The 21177-nt window shown below is 40.0% G+C and overlaps 1 protein-coding gene across 1 annotated transcript in view; it reads left to right on the top strand.

Moving 5' to 3' along the window:
- LOC122808165 (alpha-2-macroglobulin-P-like) overlaps positions 1 to 21177 on the top strand; it is a 686630-nt gene that overhangs the window by 341169 nt on the left and 324284 nt on the right. Inside the window, exon 10 of the mRNA XM_044079138.1 lies at positions 3241 to 3397. Within this exon, the coding sequence (XP_043935073.1) occupies positions 3241 to 3397 (157 nt within the window). The remainder of the gene's footprint in view (positions 1 to 3240; positions 3398 to 21177) is intronic.

Genomic DNA, 21177 nt, shown 5'->3' with positions numbered 1-21177 from the left:
ATGTCAGGGGCAATACAGCCTCTGTGGGGGGGTTTCTTCATTCAGAAGCTACCTGAAGTACTGCTTCCATCTCCCTTTGATGTCCTATAAACTGATGAATCGATTGTTGATGGCATCCCTTATGAAGAGAGTCTGATTGCTATCTTATTTATCTTTTTGTCTGTGCCTTGAAACCTTAAATAATTTATTTTTTCCATCTACTGAATCATTTTCCAGAAGATGGTAGACCTTCTCAGATGCCTTGACCTTTGCTATTGCAACTACTGTCTTAGCTTTTTGTTAGTCAACTGGTATTCTTTCTTAGCCCGGTCCATCTTTTCTATCTTTAACCTCTTTATGCATGCATTCTTTCTTGTGATGACTTCCTGGATATCTTCTGCATTCCACCATCAGCTTTCCTTATGTACCTTGTGATGATTCGCATATGCCCCCCTGCACCACCTTAGCAATGGGTGCTAACCCTAACCCTACACTTTACCTTAAAAAACCTTCCCATAACACTGTCAGTACACAAGACACACAAACCTGCACAAACACACTAAAACACTAACAACACTGCATACACTCCCTTAGCTAATCTTGATCCTAACTAAAATACACACACTTGCACACAAATATACAAAATGTATCCATTCACCTATCCCTAACCCTAACCCTAACTCTAAAACACACACCATTGATATTTAGAACATTGGAGTATTCATACAATAGACAGAAAACATCACCCCTAGCATTTGTCAACCAGACAGATGTTCAACAAAATGCAGAACTATACATCTATGTATCTCTCTCTGTCTCAATATATATATATATATATATATATATATATATATATATATATATATGGATCTAGGATGTTTGCTCGAATGAGCAAACGCCCGAATCCATAATAATCAAACATGCTGTAATGAAAGCACTTTTATCGAAAAAGTGCTTTTGTTAAAGCGTGTTACAAAAAAAAAAACACTACATTTAAATTTTAGCTGCACCCCCCTACTTTAATATTCTCCCTCCGAGACTGCACTACAGTGAAGAAAAGGGAAATTTCCCTTACCCGCACCATAGTACAGCCTTGGCAACAGGAATACTTAAGCAAAAGTACTTCTTCGGTGAAAAGCACTTCAGCGTAAGTATGCCCGGCCATTTGGATTTTGGTCATTTGCTTATTCAAGCAAACATCCTAGATCCATATATATATATATATATATATATATATATATATATATATATATATATATATATATATATATATATATATATATATATGTATATATATATATGTATATATATATATATGTATATATATATATATCTAGAGCGAGAGATATGTATATTTATATATACATACATATATATATATATATATATATATATATATATATATATATTTATATATATTTAAGTATGTATATTTATATATCTATAATATATATATAGAGAGAGAGCGCATATGTAGTGTATGTGTATCAGTCTGTTGTATCTCCTTATCTGGCCAACCTATGTTCACTTGATACCTTGAGGAAGTGTAACATTTGCCTCTTGTTTACCAGTAATCCCTTTCTGCCAACAAGGACTGACGCCATCTCTGAGAGATATAAATCCTTAATTACTTAATCTGGAGGCTGATTTCTCACTTCCCACCAACACTGGTATGCTTCGATGTAGCACAATGATCCAGCACTAGAATCACATATGATAAAGAGGTCAAGAAATCATTGCCAGATTCTCCCAGGAACCTCAAGCAGACCTCAGTCACATAGAGACACTTCTACTGTTGCACTGCCTCCTTTGTCTTTCTGATGCAGCTCAAGCAAGGGTTACCAGGTCTGCAGGCCATGACCCATGAAGTCCTCTACATCTGCAGCTACCCATGGTAGTGCTCACACTCAATGCAAAAGATAGTGTAGTGTGTCTTTTTATTTGGAAAGTAGAACTCCCTTAGTTTATATTATGCAGTGGACTCCCCACTTACATCCGATGCAGTGATAAGAGATCTGGGAACTTTCACTGAGAATGCACTGTCCTTTTGACTGTCATATATCTGTTATACTTAGGAAAGCATTTTTTGCAGAATAGTTCATTTTCAAGGGCATAGCTTCTTGGATAAGGGAGGTCATGGTTTGTCTCAATATATTTTTCACTAGACCCATCACTGAATACAATTTACTGTCAGCATGTACCTCTCCAAACTCCTAATCCAACTTGAAAAAGCCTCAAAGATTCCTAGTCAAGAAAATGACTGGTCTTAGCTCCCTAAGCTACCAGAACAATCAAGAAGCCATGTCATTATATTCTGTATCATACAGGTTCCTGCGTGATGACCTCTGCTGCCCCTGTTTTGCGAGGAATGACCATAAAAAATCATTTTCACTTTCAAAAAACTAGTGGTGCCACAAATACCTGTTCAAAAGACTTTATCTGCACCAGAAATAAATAGTACTTGACCTGATAGACAAATAATCCAATGAATTCCCTACATATAGAAATCACACCTCTTTGATTATCAAAGTGGCACCTTAGCCACCTTTAAATCCATCCTCGGCAATTGAATGAGTATTTGCAATTTAACCCATCGGGCATGTTGTACTGCTCTCTTTGATTGGATCACCAACACATTTTTTTTCTACCTAGCATTCGGGTTAGTCTGCACAATGGTCAATTACCCTCGGGTCTATTAACTACTTAGGAACCTGTTACATTAGTTCTTAAAATGTAATTCCCATGTTAATTTGAAGAACTATAGCAATATTACCTATACTTAGTAAAATCGTATCATTTAGTGGGTATATTCATTTCAGTTTTCCCCTTTCTTCTTCTTTAAATCTCTCACAGACTTAGATAGCCTTGCTACCTTCACTAGTGTATAGTGACTTACAGATGAAGTAATGAAGCTTAATGGTGACTGTTAGCCCTTGTCTGTTACAAGCATTTTTATAGTGCATAAAATATGCAAAATAAATGCATTTATAAAACAAGAAGGCAGGTGGTGTTACTCAATGGTAGAGTAGAACTGTGAAAGTCAGCCTTTGACTTAAAATGGGAGAGAATCAGTGAGTGATAGCCTATGTCAGTATAGCATTTTCAGTTAGATTGTTTTTCTACATAATATTTAAGTTAATTACAGAATTGGGTAAGATTTTTTATTTTCCTGATTTTAGAGCCCAGTGAATTCCATGACATTGGTTATTTGTCTGCTTGGTTTATAACACCTTAGTACACTTAATTTTCTTTTGTTTTCAGGCTTACTGCATTCGTCCTGAAGTCATTTGGGCAGGCTACACCTTATATCTTTATTGATGATCATCATATGCAACAGGCAATAAACTGGCTTAGAAATGTCCAGTTACAAAACGGATGCTTTCAAAGTGTAGGAAAACTCCTGCACAGCTCAATGAAGGTAAGAAGTACAAGTCCTAATAGCTCAACAGCTAGTCCTTAAACATGAGCCTTGAGTTGCAAGCTGAATCGGCACACACAACTTTCTTTTCTCTTTTTTTTCTTTTTAAGCAAAACAAATTTAAAAAAAATTGCTTCATTCAGCCAACTTAAAATTTACTTTGGAATGCAGCATGGTGACAAAGAAATGACACAAAAGCTTTGTTGTTGTCTTTAGCCCAATCATAACAGAGCAGTTGAATCAAGCAGTACCTTATTCAGCAGTTTTCATCAACAAACTATTTGGGCTGATAGTTTTTTTTCTGTGCCTCCACACTCTGACAGATACCAGTGATGTTTTATTGTGTTTTGTATTACTTAACAGAGGAAGCTCTTTAACCTCAGAAGTTTTACCTGGCTAACCACTAGCTAAGCAATATCAATTCTTAAGAAGGCTAAGTGAAATGACACACTAAGTAGAACCAAGACAGGACACAGCAAAAGTGTAAGGGAAGACAAACAAACAAAACAGCCAAATGTCATAGATATCACTTGAGCTACTAAATAACTTTTTCATAGGTGAATCCTAGGCTAGCTGCCCTGAAGGGCCATGTTAAGCTTAGCATATAACTCAAGGTTAGAATCAAACCCTGTGACTTGTGTCTTTTTGGTGAAGACCTTAACTATTATGCCAAACTCCCTCCCTCCAAACAACTTAACCATTATGGCAACTCCTAACACCAGTATAGTATATTTCAGAATATGCTTAGTCACTTGAGAAACAGCTGTCACAGAAGCATTTAATAATTATTTTTATTAACCAGATAGGCCTATGGGACACACAGTCCCTTTTCAGGGGTGACTTGGGAGCATGTCTAGTCAAGTGACTTGCTCAAGGTCACACAGTAGGCAAACAAGGGCTGAGGGATCAAACCCTTTACCACAGGAACTACAAATTGCTATCTTATCCTCTGTGCCAGCTAACAGATCATGAAATAGTTTGGGCCCAACAGTCTGAAACTCACATACCTATTGTCCAGAGACCAGTGCCTTACCACTAAACCATGGTGGCACACAAAGAAGGTTGACCGAATGAAACCCAGTACTACAGGAAGTAGTTTGTTAGCAGCTTATAGCCTTAATTCTATACCCTAGCTGCCAGATACAGCATATCTCATGAACAAGAACATATGAGGTGTATATTGGTACCAAAGCCTTTTGGATGCCTTGTATTGAAGAGAGTAAATATCCAGGTCTTTGTTGGTCATCTAGAACTATAAAAGCCAAAGGCTAAAGTTCAGGTTAGATTTTACTAGCCTGGTGTTTTGAAAAAAATCAAAAAAAATCTGTGCAGCCTGTCCAAGTGCCAGACAGCAGCATATAACCCATGGTTTAAAAACTTTCCATTACCTTTGCCAATAACAGAAGTACTACTTGAAAAAATAACCATAAACACAGTAGGCAAATTTGTGAACTTAACCAGAGGTCACCAGTACATATTAGTAATCACTGAGTATGCAGTGGTTCCCAGAAGCAGTGCCTGTACCAAGTGAAAGAATGCCAAATCTATAGCAGAAGAACTGGTATTGTGTACTACTGTTTAATGTCTAGGAATTCTCAGAGAAAACCTTAGTGACTAAGGTATCCCATCCTTATGTACAGTAACACATGAACTTTTTGGGTTTTTGTTTTTTAAGTGAATCATTTATGAACATCCCTGTATCACCACAATACAGATATGTTTGTTGAAAACTTTAATAAAAGCTTCATCCATGCATCAGAAAGCTATAGAACACCACGGAAAGAACTGGAGCCAACTGCATCCTTTTCTTCTCTTTGCTGTAACAGAAGTACCCCAAGTATCATAAGTACCCCAATTATCAACTGGTTTTAATGAACTATCATATGGTAGACACCCTCAAGGCTTGCTATATATTGCAAAAGATACTTGAGAAGAGGAAAACATTCTTTGCAAGAATATGATAGGACACTTCTCAGAATTACAGTATAGAATAAGAACTGCAGTGGTTATAGTCAGCAAGCATATACAGAGAAAGCAAGAAACCAGCAGAGAACTTAAAGTAGGAATGCTTGCCTTAGAGAATTCAAAGCAGAGAACAAAAATGCTTGCTGTAGTGCCCAGTGCTGAAAACAAATTTCTTGCCAACTGGCAAGCCCTTTTTGAAGTGGTAGAGAATCTTGGAAAATTAATTTCAAAGTGAGACAATCTGGTGAAAGGAAACCAGAAAAGTTGTACCACATAAACATTTTAAAACCTTGGAGAGAAACTGAAGCCATTATAGTGAGTCTGCTTGCTGAAGAAATTAAAACCCCCCACAGCACGTCCTGAAGTTAAGACAGGTGTGACATAATTAGCCTAGAAACAGGAAGTTAAAGAAAAGGGACCTGTTTTCAGAACTACCTGGCAGAAGTAACTTAATCCAACAGTACACTGAGACTGTTCTTTGAGAAAAGGTGCATTTAAAACCATTTGAAATACCAGAGTTCCAACACTAAGCATTTAAAGAAGAAATAAGTTAGGTGTCACTGAAGAACTGCAGAGTAAGTTGAATAGCCTCATTGTACTATTTCCTAAACCTGATGTAACTATAAGATTTTCTAATGACTTCAGAAAATGAAATAGTATTTCCAAATTTGACTCCTACTCCATGTCTAGAGTGGATGAACTAGTTACAAATTTGACAAAGCTTGGTTTCTGTCCATTTTCTACTTGACCAATGGTTATTCAGTTCCCAGACAATCCCCTCAGTAGTTATTGGTAGTTCACAGACCACAGGATTATATTCTTCATATCTTTTGGGATGGCTATAAAGGATTCCTTCATACCAAGATAAGGCCCTGGACTAACAGGATGTGAAGAGTGTGGAAGAGTAATGTGCAATCTCTTGTAGAATAATATCAATTGGCCTTTAAGCAAAATCCTGCCTACAGGTCTCCAGCCTACGTAAAATCTTTAACTCAGATGAAAACCAAAACACAAGCATTATCAAGAAAACTGAAATTGTCCTAGACAGACTTTGTCTCTAATATTATAATGTCTCTCTGCAAATATAGTCTAGGTTGACCAGGTGATATAGAAGGAATTCAAAAGTATTTTTGCCCTTAGAGCTACAGTAGGCCTCTCTTGCTTGAAGCTGTCCAAACTAAATTTTAGGACTACTATCAAGGTATCTATGGCACTCCTCCTTCCACTAAAACTGTGCCACCTCCCACCATCAGTTCTAATCCCACATTTCCTATATTGCACACCTTAAGCCCTGAACAAGCATCAGATCTCATGAAGCTTACCATCAGGTAGGAGATTCTCACAGTCATCAAATGTCTGAAATCTAATAAAGAACCTGGTATTGATGGCTGCCAATCAGAGGTTTATAAGCTGTATCCACCCTCAGCTAGAAATCTGCTGTTGCGTGCTTGTGCAGCAGCCCTTTTCCAGGCTACTATTCCTTCTACATGGAAACATTCCTTCCTTTTTCCAGTCAAAGACCCAACATCCCCCACAAACTACTGATCAATTTCATTACTCAACACTGACAAAACTTTTATGGATATTTGGGCTGCTTGAAAACTCCCTTGTTACTCCTACTTGTACAACCTGATCAAGCAAAGTTTGGTAAATATCTTGAGGTCATATTCTGAGAGCAGCTCTTTGTTTGGAGATGGGACATTTTGGTAGTAGCCCCATGGATTTATTATCTACAAATGCTGAGAAAGCTTTTAATAATACAAAGTGGTCATATTTGTTTACTGTTCTAGATCTTTTTCAGTTCCCGCCATTATTTAAAGAGACATCAGTGTTGCTGTATCATGGCTTGAGTGCAGTAGCACATGTAGGTCCTTATATCTCTGCATCATTCCAGATTTTTAAGGGTTTCAGCAGATTTACCCCTTAGCTCCTTTGTTATTTATACTCGTCACCGAACCCTTAGCTTGGTCTCTTATGAATAACCTGGGTTCTGGATTTAGCACAAGCACCCCAGCTTGCATTAAAGGTGGACTTACTCTGTTTGCTGATGGTCTTCTAATATTTTTGGAAGACCCACTAACTACATTATCCAATACATGAGACACTCTTAGAAACATATTTATAAGATTAATCCTTCAAAAATCAGTGTTCATTTCTTACAAAGTGACCCACTCTCAAATTGAGAAGGATAAATGCAGCTTTACTTTCAACATGTCTTATTCTAATTAATTTAGCAGCTGAAAGAACATCTTAATGGTTGGAATATGATCCCATTCTCTACCAAGACGTTCTGCAGTTATTCACTGTACCTTTTAAGTGCAAGGTGGCATTCATCCACCTTGCCTATTAATTACATATCAAGGAGTTGTTCTAAGAACTCATAGACAACTTTGTCAGATTGGTTCAACCCCACCCTGGACTGTTTCAATGGTAGGTAGTCTGTATTTACACCTGCACCCTCTGTTCCATGCTTCAGACGCTCATAATAAATATATAGCTCATGCTGTTATTTTCCATTGCATTGGGTTATCAGTAGCTACCCTCCATAGCCAATTCTCAATATCTCAATGTCATATATAGAGTATCCTGTTTAGCCTTCAGAATGTTGGACCCTCAAACTCATTGGCTGTTTTGTGTTTCCCACTGGAGGCACACCCTCACTTTTATCAGGCTGCACAAAAATTCCCCTGGTGTGAATGGTGGGATATCAGTCTAACGTTCCTTTCACAGCTATATTTAGGGTCTGTTCCAAAGACAGTCTCCTTCTTATAGTTGACTATGGTATTGCTGGTAAATAGGTGATTTATTACTATCAAATGTGTTCCTTTGCTTGGGCCATGTCTGACCAGCACCGGCTTGAGCAGGCAATTAATATACACCATTGTACCAAATTTACAATATCTAATCAGTCAGTTAAAATAGAAGTATCCCATTTAATGACTCTATTAGTCCAGTCCTTCTGTGATGTAATAAAAGAATATAGAAGGCAAAGATTTGGAGATATAATTCAAGATTGTGCAAATCAACAAATTTTGTGGGCTGTGATCCATCCATCCATCTATCTATCCTCAACCCCTTTTCCCATTTTGCACATGAGGTCCATGTGTCACTTCCACAGTGACAATCATCTCACGCCAGGATTTACACAGCCCGGTGGCTAGCCCTGCTGAGGTAGTTCATTTGCACCACTCACTCATGCACTCAAATATTTGCCTGGAAATGCCTCCACAGTCTCTGTTTTAACTCCTGATGTTTTATCAAATAAGTTTTCATATTGTGTCCCCTTTTGTTAGTGATGTAATTTAATTCAATATAGATCTACCTGGGAAAACATATTTTGAGGATGCCCTTGAATACAGCAATTTTGGGTACAATATGGGACAGGGCATCTTGAATATGCTAAACAACAGTATTAGAGAGAAGATATTTAAGCAATAACCCATGCCTGGGTGTGGGTAATGCTGGATTTACCTACGGTTGGAGTGGTTTGGTCACGAGGGCGAAGCTCGAGTGGCCAAACAAAGACACCATGGGTAAATCCAGCATTACCCACACCCAGAGGTGGGTTATTGCTATAATACAATGACATTATTTAAGAAAAAAATACTTAGTTTTCTTAAATAATGGCATTGTGTAATGCCTCCTTGCTGCCCTTCCACAGCTGTCCGGTATTCTGTGGCAGTTCTGATGTACTGCGCATGCGTATGCTTACGCAGTACATCAGAGCTGTGGGTGGAAGCAACTGAGAAAGCAAGATCTCCGTTGCTTTTTAGAAAGTGTCTCGCTATGTTAAAGGAGTATAACATAGTGAAACCAGCTTTAAAAAAAGGAACAGAGAAAGTTCTTGCTTTCTCCTTTGCTTTAGAAAGTGTCTCGCTATGTTAAAGAAGTTTAACATAGCGAGACTTTCTCTGTTGCTTTTTTTAAAGCTGTCTCACTATGTTAAACTCCTTTAACATAGCGAGACACTTTCTAAAAAGCAACGGAGATCTTGCTTTCTCCATTGCTGTAAGAAAAAAAAAAAAGACATACTAATGGAAAAAGTCAATGACCGGACCTTTTTCCATTAGTATAAGTCTGATTTACAACGTGCACGCTGACCAATCAGCGTGCATGTTTTGGAATATTAATTGGGGGGGTCGTTGTAGAATTGGTGATTTATGATCTCCTTCCTGAGTTTAAAACCCCTTGCCCCATGTAAGGCATAATGGTCGTAGCTGCAAAAAAGTTATTACCAGACACTGGAAATCACGTAAGTCCTTGGAGCATACCTCTCAACTGTCCAGATTTTCACAGAATGTCTAGATTTTTTGCCTAGTATTTTTGGTCTTTTTCTCATAAAAATTTAGTTTATTGGCAAATCATTGAGGACTGAAGCCAGAAAATAATGGCAGACTTGTAGGCTTCAGGCTTCATATCCTTCAGAAATGTCATGCTAATGAAAATCTGTAACTCATGGTTACTGACAACCAACTAATCCTTAGAGAAATGGATACAGTATGTCAGAGATGTAATTACACAATGTTACCGCAGGCATGACTCTTACACAAAAGCACTCAAAATAACAAGCAGGTGGTTGATAGTATAAGCAATCACACCCACCATCCAGCGCTGACACAAAACATAGACCAGCATATGTCAAGACACCTGTAAAAGTAACCTTCCTAAACCCGACAGATCTCCCAGACATTCATCATACAACAACACTCTTTGAAGCTTATAGTTCATAGGTTCATAGTTGTGTGTCAACTACCCTGCCATTAACTGGGGAAACTACTCGTATACCAACACCTTTGCCCAACAGTTCCTGGAATTCATAAATTCCAATGCCCTGGATCAACTAACCCATAGTCCCACCAGGGGCTCCAATATCCTAGACCTGGTCATTACCAACATGGGAAATCGATGCTCCACACCTGTGGTCACCCCCTTGGTCAGGTCTGACCATAAGCTAATCACCCTTAACATCCATATCCCACCCCCACCCCCCAGTAAGGAAACCACCATAAAAACTTCTCCAAAGCCAAATTCATGCTACTCAAGTCAGAAGTGATATGATACAAACTCAAAATTTTTTCATGCAATATTCTTTACTATCTATAATCTATTAATTTTATCTAATGTTCTTTCATAGTTATTTCTTCTGTATTTACTTGAAATTATTTTCTGGTGTCAAAATATTTTGGATTATTATATAATTTGTAATTTGTTATAGTTTTGTATAACTAGTATGAATCACTTTTTGTAACATACTTAGTTCTGGAGCTTTTCTCCCCAGGACTCCATTGAAAACGGGTTCTTTGGCCCAATGGACTATCCTGGTAAACCAACTGCAAATAAATAAATAAAAAATAAATAAAGAAGTGACAAACTTCATGACACCCATACAGACGGGAACAGAAAGTTTGACTGCTGAATCCTACACTAAGGCACTGTACGAGCATATCCACTCATACATGAATCGTGTCATCCCAAATAGAACCAAGATGCTCTCCTCCAAAAAAAGGAAGCCAATCTGGTGGTCCCCTGCCATAAACAAACTTTACAACAAAAGGAAGAAACAGTTGCAGAAAAGAGTAAAATCCCAGGATGCAAAAAAAACTCCCTTACCAGCCACAGTAAGAAGCTTTGATCCCTCATAAAATTTTCCAAAGCTAGTTACGAAAATAAAATTGCCAGAGATTCCAAAGACAACCACAAGGCATTCTATAACTATGTCAAGATTCGAAATGGCAATGCTCAGATCTGCTCTGAGCTAAAACAGAATGGCATTAAATATACTGAGCTCAAGGATATTGCCAATATCCTGGTAGATCAATTCAGTGCCAACTTTACCCCTCTCTCACCCCCTAAACAGCCCATCTCAATACCGGAAGATTGCCAAATTCCGGTAATAATGGCCACACAGGTAAAAAATGCAGTCTCCAAAGCTAAGAGTACAGTATCCATGGGACCAGATGACATCCCGGGCTGTGTACTAAATGGACTACAAAATGAACTGGCACCTCACCTAAGTGTCATGTTTAATCATAGCCTCACCTCAGGCTCTGTGCCCACTGAGTGGCACACAGCTACACTTATCCTGCTCCACATGGAGGGATCCACCTTGGATCCCAGGAACTACCACCCCATCGGTCTGATGAGCTTGATCTGCAAGGCCATGGAACTTATTATCATGGAACTTGTAAAAAAAGACATTAGCAACCTTCAAACACTGGACCCCACCCAGTTTGGGTTCAGGAAGGGCCGATCTTGTCTCCTGATTGACTTCTTCAAATCAGTCTCCAGAGCCATGGACAAGGGTAAGGCGGTCCACACAGCCTATCTGGACCTCGCCAAGGCCTTTGACACCATCCCCCACTCTGGAATCATAGATAGACTTGCTAAGCTGGGCATTAATCCCCACATCACTCGATGGGTTGCCAACTGGCTTACTGACAGAACCCAGACTCTAAAAGTAGCCAACTCCAAATCCAGCTCCAGACAAGTGACAAGTAGAGTACCTCAGGGTTCAGTCCTGGGACCGCTCTTGTTTGGCATCTACTTCTTTGAAGTACAGGCCAACACTAAGGACTCTGGCTAACAAAGTTTGCAGATGACTGCAAACTGGGAGCCATTGTTGAATCCCCAGATTATGTGGATACTGTACAAAAGGGCCTTACAAAAACAGAGGCTTGGTGCCAGAACCATGGGCTCAAGCTCAATGCCAAGAAATGTATAGTTATCCCCTTTGGGACAAAACATGTACCTGTGAATTACCACGTAGGTGGCAGTACACTAAACACCAAAAGTGTGATAAGAGATTTAGGGACACAGGTGGACAGTGGTCTCACCTTCGATAACCACATTGCCACAACAGTCAGGAAATCCTTCTCTGTGGCACACCTCATCACTAAGGGCTTTTCATCTAGAAAAAAGGAGGTCATTGTCCCACTGTACTCATCCCTCATTAGACCCATTGTAGAATATAATGCTCCATTTAGTATGTACCTCTCAAGACATCTGCAACAACTGGAAAGGCCACAGAAATACCTCACTAAAAGAATCACAGGCCTAAAGCAGATGCGTTATGCTGACCACCTTAAAAAACTCCAGCTATACTCTGTCGCATATCAGTGGCGATCTCTGCTTAACATACAAGGCCATGTCAAACCCAGAGCTGTTGGACATGCTACACTTAAAGAAATCCCAATCCCTCAGAGCCACACGCTCCAGGGATCTAAACCTTGTCATCACAATAAACAAAACATGCTGGAGGGATAGGTTCTTGACCAAGAGACTCCCCAGACTCTGGAATAGAATGCCCATACATGTCAAGCAGAGCACCTCTTTGGCCCTCTTCAAAAGGAACCTTGACGATTGGATATGAGAGAGGAAATTCAGCCCTGGGATCACGTCAGTCACCCTGCTAGACAGGGGTCCAAGGAAGTAAATAGTGTGGGAAGAAATAGCCAGGGAATTGTTATGGCTAGGCTTGTATAGGCCCTAGGGCCGATAGCCTAGTACCAACCTATGAACCTATGTACTAGGCCAAAGGCCCTGCAGCCTTTACAAGCCTAGCCCATAGAAGTGCCCTGGCATAATGCTGCCGTTAGTTCCTGGTGCCTATATCAAGTAGAGCCACTGCAGTGATCCTTGGGGTGAACTTTCTGTTTGGTGCCTCCATCAAGTAGAGCCACTGCAGTAATCCATGGGGTGAACTTTCTGTTTCCATCCACTCATCAAGATTTCTCTTGCAAAGGGCCAGTGAGGTGCTCTGCTTGACATGTATGGGAAGTCTGTTCGAGAGCATTGGCAGTCTCTGGGTTATGAACCTGTCCCTCCAGCATGTTCTGTTGATTGTGGTAATGAGGTTGAGGTCCCTGAAGCATGTGGTGTGGTGTGGTGGGATTGGGATTTCTTTAGGTGTAACATTTCTAACAGGGCTGGGACAGACATGGCTTTGTAAGTCAAGCAGAGATCACCTCTTAATAGACGATATAAGACAGATAAAAGCTGTAGTTTTTGAGTCTGTCCATGTAGGACATGTGTTTAAGGCATAGGATCTTCTTCATGAGGTACTTTTGTGGCTTTTCCAGCTGTTTCAGGTGTTTAGTGAAGTACATGCCAAATGGGGCATTTTACTTGAGGATTGGTCTAATGAGGGAAGAGTAGAGAGAGATGATGACCTCTTTCTTTCTGGATGCAAAACCCTTGGTAATAAGATGTGCCACATAAAAGGACTTTCTGACCTCAGTGGCAATGTGGTGGTCGAAGGAGAGGTTGCTGTCAACCTGTGTCCCCAGATCTCTTATAACGCCTTCAGTGTTCAGTTGGCTACCATTAATGTGGTAATTAGTGGGAACTGAGTTATTCCCAAAGGGAATGACAAAGCATTTTTCAGTATTAAGCTTAAGGCCATGGTTTCAACACCAGTCATTGCTCTCAGTGAGGCCTTTCTGTAGGATGTCTACATCACTTGAGGAGTTAATAATGGCTCCCAGCTTTCAATCGTCAGTGAACTTGGTCAGCCAGAGTCCCTCTGTGTTGGCCTGGACTTCTGAAAAGTAGATGCCAAACAGGAGAGGACCCAGGACCAATCCCTGTAGGACTCTACTCGTGACTGGTCAGCAGTCTGACTTGGAGTCTGCTGCTTTCACACTGTGGGTTCTATCTGTAAGCCAATTTGCAACCCACCTACTGATGTAGGGGTTGATGCCTAGTTTGGTGAGTCTATCAATAATTCCTGAGTGGGGAATGATATCAAAGGCCTTGGCCAGATCGAGGTAGACTGTATGAACTGCCTTGCTCTCATCCACAGCTTTGGTGACTGACTCAAAGAAGTCAACCAGGTTGAGCAGGCATGATCTACCCTTCACAAAACCAAATTGCATGGGATCCAGAGTTTGGAGATTCCCTATAGCCTTGTTAATTAGGTTCACAATGATGTGCTCCATAGCTTTACATATCAGACTCATCAGGCTAATGGGGCGATAATTCCCAGGGTCTGTAGTCGCTCCCCCTTTATGGAGAGGGATGACTGTAACAGTGCGCCATTTTGTAGGGACAAAGCTTGAGGTGAGGCTGTGATTGAACAGTACACACAGGTGTGGTGCCAGTTCACTTTGTAGTTCATTTAGAATACAACCAGGGATATTGTCAGGTCCCATGGAAGCTGTATTCTTGGCCTTGGACAATGGAGCTTTAACCTTTGCTGCAGTAATGCTGGGTGCCTGACATTCCTCTGGTATTGTGATTGGTCCTTAAGGGGGGGGGGGGGTAAAGTTGGCACTGAATCTGTCAGCCAGTGTGTTGGCAATATCTTTTGGCTCAGTATAGGAGGTACCATTGTGCAGTTACTCAGAGCAAATCTGAGTATTGCCGTGGAGATTCTGTAGAAGGCTTTGTGGTTGTTTTTAGTGTCTGCCACAATTCTGCCTTCATAGCTAGCTTTAGAGGTTTTGATGAGGGATCTCAATTTTTTGTTGAGGCTAATAAGGGAGTTTTTCCAGTCTTGGGACTTAATCTTTTTCTGCAACAGTCACTTCCTTCTGTTGTAGAGTTTGTTAATGGCAGGGGACTACCAGATTGATTTCCTTTTTTTTGAGGAAAGTGTCTTGGTTCTCTTGGGTATAGCTAGTTCCATGCATTTATGTACATGTTCATACAGTGCATTGGTGTATGATTCGGTGGTCATGCACCTACTTGCCATTTGCATGAGTGCTGTGAAGTTAGCCACCTCTGTTTTTAGGAGCCCAAAGTCAGCTTTGGAGAAGTTTTTTATGGTGGTTACCTTTGCTGGTGGTGTGGGTGAGATGTGGATTTTCATGGTAATTAGTTTGTGGTTGGATCTAACCAGGGAGAAATTGACTATTGGTGTTAACAGTTGTCCATGTTTGTAATAACCAGGTCAAGTATATTGCTTCCTCTAGTGAGGATAAGAATGAGCTGGTCCAGCGCACTGGAATTAATGAATTCCGGGAAGAGTTGGGCAAGTGTATTGGTGCATGAGTAGTTTTCCCAGTTGATTTCTATAGACAAAGCCCTATATAATCTCCTTTCGACTAGAAAGCCCACAAGGGAAGCCAACATACTACCCAGTACTTTAAACAAGGGAGAATCCATTGTGATACATACAGATGTCCTGTTTATCAGTCTGAATAAGAAGAAAATCATGGTCAGTTGTCTATCTGGGGCCAGGATCCACCAAATCACCTATGAGCTCATGTCAGACCACAAGTAGAAGTATTACTCCGTCATAGCCCACGTGGGTAAAAGTAACCTGAGACATACTTCCCTGGCCTATGTGAAGAAAGGCATTATGGAGCTCTCAGATGGATGATGCTAGAATATGAATAAGAAATGATTAACTTCAGTACTTAGCTGAGTTTCTGGTCTCATTCCAAGAGGGTACACTATGTATCAGCATGAGAGGATATGGTCAACAAACCATGTTAATTTGTCAAGGATGGCTGCAGCTGTCCCCTCTAGGCTTTTGAATATTGGTTAAAACATTGTCCTCCTCCATAATGACTTTTTAGGCAATTCCAAATGGAAAAACTTTCTGAAAAAGCAATACCAACCCAGGGAAATCTAAAGGTGGTACTGCTCAATGTCAAGAACTTAAACAAGAAACTCCACTCCCTCCAGGCTCTCCTCACCCTGGAGAATGTGCAGTTAACAAAATACAAGGAGCACCATGGCAGTGCAAAGCTACAATAACTTCCATACATTCAGACCAGCTACTGCACAGACAAAGACCAATATATATATTAACAACAAATTAACCTCAAGGTTAGTCAAACAAGGCAATATGTTTGAACTTCTCCATCTCCAGATTTGCATAGACAAAGCCCCATATCATCTCCTTTCATGCTACATGCAACTCTCTATTATCCAAGAAACCCATAACTCTTACATAGATTTACTGGAGGCCCTCACCATTCAACCGAATATCATATACATGGCCGACTTTACCTATCCCACTATTAAATGGGATACTTACATGACTACAAATTTACAGGCCTAGAGATTATTTGATTTTGTAAACACAAACACCTTGGACCAGATAGTCCATAAGCCCACTCAGGGTGCAAACATACTCAACCTGCTCCTCAGAATCATGGGAAACACTGTATCCTGCTAATGTAGTATCCTGTCTGGTAAAGTTAGACCACAAAACTGTCTCCTTCATAATAAAAATCAATTCTGTTACCCCAGCTAGCCCCATAACATTTAAGAACTATCCTAAGGCAAACTTCCTGTCACTAAGTTATAACCTGTCAACATTTCAAGCCCCCTCATAACTTGAGAACACAGTTGCCTGTGTGAAATTGTTCACAGAAATCCTGTACATTTATGTCAATGAATGCATAGAAACAGTTGTACATACCAGAAATGTCTAGAACTAACTCAAATAACAAACCATCCTGGTGGAATCCAAACATAAACAGGATGTACAACAAAAGAAAAAAGGACATACACAAGATGAAAAAGTTTTAATCAATGTAAATAAAAAACTAAGAAGACATATTAAGTCTACTAAAGCCAAATTTGAGGTAAGATAGCCTCCCAGGCAAAGGACAACCACAAAGTTTTCTTAACATATGGCTTATACATCAAATGCAGCACACAGCAGTGTTCAGAAATTATTGTAAATCAAACCATTTATAAAGATCCAGAAGAGATAAGCAAATCTGCTGACCAACAAACTTGGCTCCAGTTTTACCCCCCCCCCCACCCATGTCACCCCCAGAAAATACCATCAAACAAACCTTCCTCCCTCCCTATCACTAGGGATAATGTTTTAGATGTGCTAAGACCAAAACCACTACATAACAGGGCCAGATAATATCTCAGGATACCTCCTAAATAGCCAGAACAATGACCTATCAGCACCACTAGAGACACTGTTTAACCATAACCTCCAGATAATCTTTGTGCCACATGAATAGAGAACTGCTACGATCATCTCTCTGCACAAGGGTGGGCCATCAGCAGACCCCAGATACTGCAGACTCATAAGTCTGACAAGTCTCATATACAAAGCTATGGAAATATTATCATGAAAATGATTAATAAGGTCATAGTAAACCTTCAAACACTAGATCCAATCCAGTTTTATTTTGTCAAGGGTAGATCATTCCTACTTAACCTGGTGGACTTCTTTGAGAATGTCACCAAGGTAATGAATGAGGCAAAATGGTGCATGATGCCTAGCTTGACCCGGCTAACTCATTTGATACAATATCTCCCTTGGGCATTGTAAACAAACATGTGGATATAGGCTCAAAATCCCTATGTTATGCACTGGATAAGCAACTGGCTCTTAGTTAGGACCCATCACAAAGAGGCCTTCCACTAGCAGAGTCTCTCAGAGCTCTTTGCTGGGTCTGCTCCTTTTTGCCATCTGCTTCTCTGAAATCAAGCCAATATCAAGGGCCTCTATCTGATCAAATCTGCAGATGATTGCAAAATATGAGCAGTCATAGAATCACCCAAGAAACATCCTACAGGAAGGGCTAACACAAATGACTGGTGCCAAAGTCATGGCTTAAAACTCAATGCCAAAAATGCATAATAGTACCCTTTGGGAACTCAGTCATTCTGGGAAATTTCTTTATCAATAACATACTCCTAATAGTAAAACTAGTAGTCAGAGATTTGGGTACATATGTAGATAGTATCCTGGCTTTTGACAAACACATGTCTAAGGTAGTAAGGAAATCATTCTAATTTTCTCAATTTAACATGCAATGGCATGGCATATAGGTCCCAGGAAGTCATTGTTCCACTGTATTCAGCCATCATAAAGCCCATCACTGAGTACAACATCCCCTTCAATATGTACGTGACAAGGCACATGCAACAACTGAAATGTCTACAGAGGTTCCTCACAAAAAAAAAATAATAATAATAAGGTGCTAAATAATATGTCCTATGCACATCACCTCAAAGCCCTATCTCCATACTGTGTTTCGTACAGACTGTTGAGTGGTGATTTATGCCTGGCACATAAGGCATCTGCGGATCCTACTCTGATGGACTAGCTTTTTCCTGATAGAGTGGAAGATAACATCAGTCATCCCTATGTTTAAAGGAAGACCATCTACTGACCCAGGAAATTATATACCCCGAAGTTTGACTATATGTGAGGTCATGGAAAGAATAATTATGGACCTGACAAATAATGACATAGGAAACTTCCAAACACTGGACCCAACACAATTCAGTATAGTCAAGGGCAGGTCATGCCTATGAATCTTGTGGATTTGTTTGAGAATTCTCTAAGGCCATTGATGATGGTAGAACAGTATATACCACTCACCTCAACCTGGCCAAGGCATTTGACACAATTGTCCACTCAGGTATTATAAATAAACTCACAAAACTGGGTATAAATCCCTACATCATCAGATGGATAGCCAATTTGCTCATAGATAGGACATGTGGTTAAAGTGGGTGAGTCCAGATCCAGCAGAAGGCCATTTACTAGTGATGTGCCACAGGGCTCCGTGCTGGGACCACTCCTGTTCGGAATATAAATCTCTGAAGTCAAGGCTAATGTGGAAGGCCTCTAGGTGGCAAATAATGCTGACAACTGCAAACTGGGAGAAATCATTGAATACCCAGTGATGTAGATATCCTTCAGGAGGGTCTAGATCAGACAAATGTTTAGTGCCAGAACCATGGCCTAAAACTAAATGCAAACAAATACATTGTCATGCCCTTTGGGGAGTCAAATACCCCTGCAAATTACAACAGCAATAGCACAACACTAAGAGTAGACTCAGAGGTGAGTGATCTAGGTACACAGATAGATAGTAGCCTGAACTTTGACGGCCATGTGTCCACATTGGTGAGGAAGTCCTTCTATATGGCACAACCTTTATGTAAAAGTATGACATCCATATCTAAGGAAATTATAGTTTTGCTGTACTCAGCCCTCAGTAGACCAATAATTGAGTACAATGGGCCATTTAATATGTACTTCACTAGACACTGACAGCAGCTGAAGAGACCTCAGAGGTTCCTCACAAAGAAGATACAGGGTGTAAACAAAATGAACTATGTGGATAGACCAAAAGCCCTATCCCATTACTCTGTCTCCTACCAGCTATTAAAGGGTGACCTATGCCTGACTACAAGGCACTCACAAATCCAACTCTGACGGAACTGCTACACATCCACAAGTCAAACAGCATAATGGTCACCCAATCTAGGGATCTAAACATAGTCAGCAACTCAAAGAAAACATGCTGGAGAGACAAATATGTGTCTCAGAGATTGCCCCTTCTTTGGAACAAGCTTTCTATTCACATTAAGCAGAGCCCTTCCCTGGCTCTCTTCAAACTCAGTTTGGATCATTGAATGGGGAAATGCAAATTCATACCTGGTAGTGCCTATGTCCCTCATGGACAGTTGCCACCTGTAAGATACTCAATGTCCAGCCACAAATCCATGCCATACTCTTGCCCCTAGGGGCTATATATTGGGTAAAATTGGATTATATTGGCGAAGTTTAAGGGCCCTTAAGCCGTTAGCCTATTAATCTTCTATAAACCTGTAAACCTATACCCACAAAATGAATAGAATCAGAATTACTCAATCTAGGGATTTAAACTTTGCTTGCAACATAAACAGGACATTTTAGAGGGGCAGGTATATGTCAAAGAGAGTTCCCCTTACTAGAACAGGCATGCCATCCATGTGAAGCAGAACTGTTCCCTAATATTTTTTTGAGAAACCTGGACCAGTGGATGTGAAAGCAGAAATACACCCCAGGTCTAGCACCTATGAGTATGTTTATAACAGGCCGAGGCAGCCTATACATCTTGCCCTAGCTTTAGCTTACATACTCCTCTAAAATAACCTCTAGGGCACATAAACTTGCAGGATACAGTTGGAATGCTTGGCTATGCTTATAATGGCGCCAGTGGTCATTAGAATGGTATATACCTATGAACCTAATAATACCTTTCGGTGCTACAGCACTACTCTGCTTTATTGTAGACTGCTGCCATTGTAGGAAGACTCCAGATATTGTTGCAATCTTAGAGAATAAGCCAGATGAAATATTAAAAAAATGAAAGTAGTGTCAGTTGAACAGTCTTTTTGTCTGTTAAGGGCTGGGAACCAAAGTCCTGCACCAATAAATATCAGTAATCTTAATTCATTTTTAATTAATAATCAGTAAGAAAAATGTTTAAATTAACGTTGAGCAATACATTTTAAGAGATAAATATAAAAACACAGGAAATTGCACAAACATAACTAACCCATTTTAAACAGACTTCTACCAGCTAAATATTTCCTAACTAAAAAATCAGGCTAAAATAATTACTAGGTCCTATTTGTCACTGTCTAAAATTATGTTATACAACAGGTATTCAAAAATTAGAGGAAACTCACCATTGTGGGGGAGTGAAGCTCATCTAAAATGCTACAAAGATCTGTTGCAAAATGGTCTTTGTGAGCTGAGTCTTCAAAGCAAGAGGTGGGTCTTCATAGCAAGAGGATCACATCACTAGACACAAGGAGGTTTTTTCATGATGGATCAGAGCTAGGATACAGAGTTATCATGCATCTCATAAATAACACCTCTCTCCTTTATCAGATCTACAGGTACAAGCTCCATGGCCTGAACTTATGGCCTTCAGGATTCCCAGTCAAATTCAAGCTGCAGTGATCTTTTTTGGAAAATTCTAGGAAACAGTGCCTTAACTTACCAGTTCTTTCCTGTTTAGTCTGGGTACTTTGTGTGAGTATGTGTGCCTTTGATTCTGGCTATCATTCATCATGTTATCAAACAAAGCTGCAGATCTTTAGTAAAATGT

Source organism: Protopterus annectens, chromosome 8.part0 (genome assembly GCF_019279795.1).
Source record: "Protopterus annectens isolate FY-2018-M chromosome 8.part0, PAN1.0, whole genome shotgun sequence".
Taxonomy (NCBI): Eukaryota; Metazoa; Chordata; order Ceratodontiformes; family Protopteridae; genus Protopterus; species Protopterus annectens.
The sequence above is the reverse complement of the archived record's forward strand: the minus strand, read 5'-3'. Positions and strand labels throughout refer to the sequence as shown.